The 7,174-nt window shown below is 40.4% G+C and overlaps 1 protein-coding gene across 1 annotated transcript; it reads right to left on the reverse strand.

Moving 5' to 3' along the window:
* Positions 1 to 3,533: 3,533 nt before the first annotated feature.
* On the reverse strand, positions 3,534 to 6,812 carry ajm1 (apical junction component 1 homolog; the record flags this gene model as incomplete). The annotated part of the gene is made up of 1 exon (XM_084571670.1): positions 3,534 to 6,812. One exon carries the CDS (start codon positions 6,810 to 6,812, stop codon positions 3,534 to 3,536), a length of 3,279 nt encoding a protein of 1,092 aa, XP_084427796.1.
* Between the last annotated feature and the right edge of the window lie 362 nt (positions 6,813 to 7,174).

Raw genomic sequence — 7,174 nt, forward strand, 5'->3', positions numbered from 1 at the left:
GCAATTTAGAATCATCAATGAACCTAACCAGCATGTCTTTGGATGGTGGGAGGAAGCTGGAGTACCCAGAGAGAACCGACGCAGACACAGGGAGAACATGCATACTCCACACAGAAAGGTCCCAGTTGGCCCACGGATTAGAACCCGTGACCTTCTTGCTGTGAGGCATCTGTGCTAACCACCACACCACTGTGCAGCCCGAGACAGAATTATTATGTCTTGGAATTTGTTTATTCAGGAAAATGACCCAGTATTACATATTAGTGAGACAGATTGTGAACAAACAGCACCTCACAAATATGTACAAATGATAATTTAACTTTCTAGCACAATATTTCTGTTTCATTTGTTTGGTTTCGATTGGTCTGCAGTTCCAAGAAGGGCTGGTGATTGAGGCCAGGGAATACAGCCATGTGGTGATGTGATCTCAGTTTACAGTTTGTGTCTGTCGATTGTTATTTTCTTAGTAAATAGTGCTAAAAATTTAAGTTCGAACCAGCTATCTTCTAAATAATTGGTGAAAATTTACAGTTTGTCTTTTGTTGACCTCATGAACTTTAGTGCTACCTGGGTGTAAAAACTCATTTGTTGCAGAGTTGTTTTCTCCCTATGAACAGAAAAACTACCACTATGCTTTTCTGGAAAAAAATATTCCAAATTTCCAGATTCTTTCACTATTCAGTTCAAGAACTTTTGACGATATTTCAGTCCCTTCCTCTGCAAATGGAACATGCTCAATTGACCCAAGTACAGATAGTAACCATAGATTGTAAATAAAGATGGATGACTGAACAACTCCAATAAAGTGAAGCCAAAGCAAGTAGAGCCCCCCCTGGTGGCCGGCTGCAATATAGGTCATAAGCTCCACCTCCACCATTAGTTAGTTATTAGTTACTGGATGGGACCTGGGCCTAACTAAAACAGTATACGCGTCAAATAATTTTTTTTTTCCAAGGATAGTTTCTCTCACTTTAGGTTGTCAATATTATACTGATGCAAGTTCAAGTGTAAATTTGTATTTGACATAGAGATAGAGCAGAGCATATTATTAATGAAACAAAAACACGAGTGAGTCTGGAAGATGTGTGGGCAGGTCATTGAAGACGTGGCTCCACTCTCGGACTGTAATGCACAGACTCTGGCTCCAAACTCGCAAGATGGTTCTTCCCTTATCCCTGGGAAAATAGCGCCAGTTTGGTCAGTGCAGAGCTAATACTGCCTCTGTACAGTGGGTCATTCAAAGCTCAGAAACCTCATTTAAGTATAAAATTAAAATATGACCTAAACCTTCAAATTTTACAAGAATGTATTGGTTCATTCTAGCCCATAAAGACTGTAATAACACAGATCATAATAGTTATTTTTTAAAAATATTTCAACTGGCAGAGTAACTAAGTTTCAGTGTAAACACAGTAGATCATGCACTCCTGCATTGTCCTTTTCCTTACCCCACTCCATGCCTCCTTCTCTGAAGAAAAAAAAAATGGGCTTGACTGTCTGGCATGGACAGAAGTCACCAAACGAACAGGCAGACAGTAGTTCTCATTCCATTTATTAGATATGATTTATAAATAGACACAGACACATATGTTGAAAGTATAAAAAATACAAGATTACAGGATTTTCTAGACATTTTAGTGAGGTCTCGTCTTCATTGCCTTTGACACATTATTTTGATTTGAATGACAAAAATGGAAAATTCATATTTTTTTTTTTCTTACACAGCATAGTAGTTTTCACTTTCACAAGTCCATTCATCAAGCAAGTTACTATCATCAATGTCATGTTAAAATAGAAAACAGAATCACATGCAGCCAGCGGGTTTTCACTGAATCTGTACAGCACATCCTGTCAGCCAAACAAGTAGAACTCAGTGAAACAAATATACACTATGTGCTTCAAGTTTTATTGTACTTCGTCTTAAAAACTTTAAGGAAAGTTGATATGATAAGGGAAAAAATTGAAATAGAGGAATGATTAATGACTGGAAGAAAACAGCTTATTCAACCTTTACTGGAACTGACTGATAAATTTCACGTCCAGTTGTCAGGGGAGGTCAGTGGAACCATTGTTAAATACTTGGGATGTTGGCATTCCAATATATTCAGGTTAGGTTCATTGTTTTAAAACTCAACTGTAAGTTTGACATTTTTATCAGTATACTGGCAGGAATTTTGAGATTTAGAATGCTACAAAAACAAGGTCAAGAAATGTACTGTACTTTAAAAAAAGAATGAGGCAATATGTTGCATTAATAAATGTTTCTAAAACTTTTGCAACCAATAAGCAATGTGTCTAATTTGACAAAACCAAAAACAACAGTATAAGTCACACGTGTAATAAACCTAGCGCAGCACAAACACAAGCATTTGAAGCATTTATGTACCATATAGCTACTGTGCCAAATCTGGCTCACCTTGTTCTAAGGACAATAACTCCTGCTGCTAATTCATATAGATTTATGTGTAAATATATCTAAAAATACAACTCATCAACTTCAGTGTTATAGGAAATTGCATGATTTGTTTGTTATATAACAAGTTTTCTTTTTGTAGTAGATAACTCTCACTATTCACAGTGTTTAAAACTGAACAGTACTGAGCCACACCTACCGTGTGGCTGGTAACTGGCACCATTTCACTATCCATCTTGAAAGTTACTTTCAAGTCCAAACTGGTCCAGTTACTCGGCAGAGAAGAACTGGACAGAACATGATTGAGCCTTTCTCCAAAGTATGCTGTTAGACTCTAGACATAGGAAGGATGTCCAGGAGGAGGAAACCTCCTGTCTTAGCAAGATGTGTGCCTATTTTTTAACTCATCTTTCAAGTAGCACAACTTTCTCTCTTTTTGTCTTCATTGTTGTCTTATGATAAGGATTTACATCACCATCAACTAAAGTTTCAATTTATCTCATCATCTATAATGTATTTTACTTATATAATATAATGTAATATAATATAATAAAATATAATATAATATAATATAATAACAGAAACTACTCTTTCTGCAGGAATGTGGTACTTAACTCATTAAACAAATTTGCATAGAAAGTATTTACGTAGCTAAGAAAATAATGTTTCATATTTTCTGCATGATATGCCATTAAAGTCACATATGAAAATAGTCATGTTGTACTCACTTGCAGAAATGGACACTCTCCTTTTAAGAGTTTCAAAGACATACAGTACTTGCTAATAATCAGAAAAAAAATACCAGAATGTCAGTTTGTTGGTAATCCCCACCAAAAGGAATGTGTTGTAACAGTACATGACCAGGATATCGATAAATGACTTATGGTTGATAAAAAGTATGTACCTGTTAAAAAGATTCAAATAAATAATGTTTTGTACTCACTCTGCACCTGACAGGAAATATTCTGATAAAGAATAATACTGACCAAGCCGACATGAATATATATAATTTTGCTAACAAAATACTTATCTACAAATATGTTTAATTGGATTGATTTATAAATATGTGTAACAATATATATGTATTTCTATACATATATATTTACAACAAAAGGTGCACTTAAATAATGTCATCAAGGAGATGTGGTGTGCCTACCCAGTCCAACGTCCTGGGCTCTGAGGCCGCCATAATCATGCACATAAACTGTTTTCCGGTCCTCTTATCAATAGGATAAATAGTTGTGGGTGTGAACCTTCTGTTACTTTCCACAAACTCACAGAGCTGCTGATATACCTGTGGATATTCGTGGCGCAGGAAAACCCCTCGAATCCTTAATTCTCGTTGGATATTGATAAAACATATTTCCCTGGCCTTTCGGCCTTCCTCTCCCTCTTTGTCAATGTCTGCTGTTCCTGGTGGTGGAGTAAGGATCAGCGTTTCCATATCACTCTCTTTCTTGTGAACCTTTCTCTCTGGGCTGAAGGAAGCAAGTGCTACCTTTGCATATTTTCTGACAGTTGGAGCTTGGTTCCTTGGTGAAGGCCCATCAGGCAATTGGTCACCAACAGCAATAGATACATTCAAGATGAAACATTCGTTTGGGTCGTACTCTTTGCCAGCTTCTTGCAGCTCTTTGCAATACTCCCCTAAGTTGTCCTTGAAGCTTTCAAGCTCTCTGAGGGACAGGTAGGTAGGAGACATAAGTAAACTATCCAGGCCATACTGTAGGAAGCTGCTGGATGATGCGGGGTTTGGAAAGCCAAGGAAGAGAACACCTCTTCCTCGAGAAAGGTAGCCAACTTTGGCAATACGGGAGAAGGCTTTGTGGACTTCAACAGTCTCCCGGCAGTGTTTGATGATGTGACGGCATGTGCTACCAATTCTTCCATACAAGCAGCTTTCTTTATGAATATCCCAGTCCTCCCTGCGACAGTTCCGAGAGCAGTAGTAGGTGTAACAGCTGTGGCAAGATTTAAAATATAGGCAAGCATTGAACAGGGTCTCTGTCCTGCGGCATTTGTTGTTAGAGCACATCATTGTATCGTCCTCATCTGGGCTCTGATCTGGGGAGCACTCATCTGCACTTTTCATTGCATCGCTGGCTCCATCCATATCTCGAAAAGCATCAGGATTCATTCTGATTGAGGTTGGCTGCTTGTCCAGAGGAGCTGGTTCCTCTGCACCTGCCTTTGAGCTCTTTCTGGAAAGAGATACTGCTTCTTCCTCATCAATTAATTTCTTTAGCTGGTCCAGAATGTCCTCACTTGCCCTTCTACTGGGTGGCTTGTAGTCAGTCACAAGATCTGCCAGAAGCTCATCAAGCTGTTCCAGGCTTTGCTGAAGAGAGGCATTGTCATGTGTCTTCTCTTTGGTTGAGCTTTCAAAGTCGCGCTGAGACATTTCTGCGCCCTCAGTGCTTCTAGAGTCAAGAATGTCCCAACTGGCAGACCGTCCTTCAGCCTTATTAAGTTTCCCCGGTCGAATGTCATTATCAGTGATTGTTATCTCAGGAGTGACAAACCAGAGTTTACTAGCAATGCTCTTTGATGTCTCAGTTGGACTTTTGTCAATCAGTGAGTTATCAGACATTGATAAGGCTGCATAGCGTCTGGGTGAACTAGAGAGATTGACTACCACTGGTTGTGGTTTGTCATCTGTGGCTGTGGCAGGCCTCCTTGAGTCAAGAAGATCATCATAACTCTGACCTCGCTGTACAGGAAGAGGTTGTTCCCTCTCTACCCGTGAGTTGAGAATATTATCCCAAGACCTTGAGTAAGACTTTGAGTCTGTGCCAATTCTTTGAGGCTCTACACATGGGTTGGCATACCATGGCGTTAACACAGGGTCCTGTCGGACTCTGGTTGGAGTGACTTGGGATACGTAAGAGGCTGGATTGGTGGAGTAACCGGATGCATCTGAGCCATACCAGTCATCTGTTTGTGCCTGAACAACTCTAGCATGTCTTCGGCCCTCTGTGTAATATGCTCTTGCTGGGACATGGTGCTCTGGTGGCATTGCATACATGTCACTGGAATAATAAAACCTTGGTGGAGCAGTTTGAATTTGATAAGACCTTGGATCATCCCCATAAAATATTCTTGTTGGTGGTGTCTGTATGATGTATGGCCCTGGTTCATTTGCTGCATAGGGTTTGGGATACCCTGTCTGCACAGAATATGGATAATTCTCCATCTCAGAATAATATGGTCTAGTAGCTACAGCGTGCACCATTCGAGTCCTTGGATCTTGCACATATTGCACTTTTGGAGTGTATGCTTGTCCTGGTGTGTAACGTTCATCATGAAAGTAAGAACTTGGTTGTGGTGGAGCAGTAGTAACATATCTCCCTGGGTCATCTGCATAAAAGAACTTGGTTGGCACATTAGGACTGGAGTGAGCTCTGCGTTCCCTACCATAGTAATCACCCGATGAAGGCATTCTTTGCAAGGGAATCTCCATAGGTTGTAAATAACTATTTGGCATGCTGCGGGAATATTGATAAGCTTGCCTACTCTCTGTACCTAATGAGTCAGTGGGAGTTGGTGTTCTAGAGTAGGAGAAATGGCGTGGCACAGTCAGACTCCTACTCCCCCCGCTGCGGTGCCTCTGCCAGGGTATGTCCATTTGAGGTGTAGCCTGTTTCTGTCCTGAATGATGTAATGCTGCGTCATCAGGTTTGATATCCACCCGACACCTGACATGAGGGCTAGTTGCTGGTTTATCCAAACCTCCATCCTCAAAATTATCAGCAGCATAATGAGGGGAATATCTACTGCTGTCACTCATTTGTGGCTGCAACTTTATGGGATGTACTTCAGGCATATGAGCCCTAGCTGCAGCATAGGAAGACTCCCTACGTGGTGATACTTCTGGTCTCCAGCGAGAGTCTCTCTGAGCCCTTTGGGACTCTCTGCCCTTCCTCCCGGAAGATGAGGACCCTTCAAAAGACACAGGGGTGAGGTTGGTCTGGACCCGAGTGGCACTTTTTGACCTAGTCCTTCTTTTTTGTTCGGGGACAACTACTTCACTGGCCATATCTGTAGCCACTGGCTGAGGAGTTAACCTATGGCTGAAAATGTCTGGAGCAGAAAAACGGTATCTTTGCTGGCGGCCCAAGGCATTCCAGGCCACATCCTGGTTGGCGGCCTGCCTATCAGCCTTCCTGTATGGGGACTCCATTGAGTATTTGTGTGATTTGGGGTACTCCAATGACTTATAGTCGAAGGTACGGCAGTGCCTCTTATTGACTTTACTCTTACTGTCCTCCAGTGTGCTGTAATTTATAGAATCACATTGTTTGGAGGGTTGCAAGGATTTGTAGTTTGAAGAAATGGGGATCACTTTTATATCTTGATAAACAGTTGATACCAGTATGTCAGGTGGGTCTGTGCGTGTCATCTTAAAGAGATTCTTCTAGTTTTCTCCATCAAGTTGCTTTAATGATGATGTTGCCTGGAGAAGTATAGAAAAAACATTAGTCAATAACATTTATCTGGACAATTTAATTTAATCCAGCAAGTTTTAACAAGAATCCAATATGCTTAAGTCTTTGAAGGACACTTATAGATGTAACCATTCAATTAAGTATTACTTCCTAACTGCATGTTCAGCAATATGCAGACATACACTTACAGCAAATAGTGTAGTGACCTATAAGTTAAAATCTTTTGGTGATTTCCCCACATCTAATTCCAATGCCACAAAAAAAGCACACTTTAATACCTTCCAGAGGAATCTATATGATAATGGTGTGAAAGATG

This window comes from Chelon labrosus (genome assembly GCF_963514085.1).
Source record: "Chelon labrosus genome assembly, chromosome: 22".
In the NCBI taxonomy this organism is placed as follows: Eukaryota; Metazoa; Chordata; class Actinopteri; order Mugiliformes; family Mugilidae; genus Chelon; species Chelon labrosus.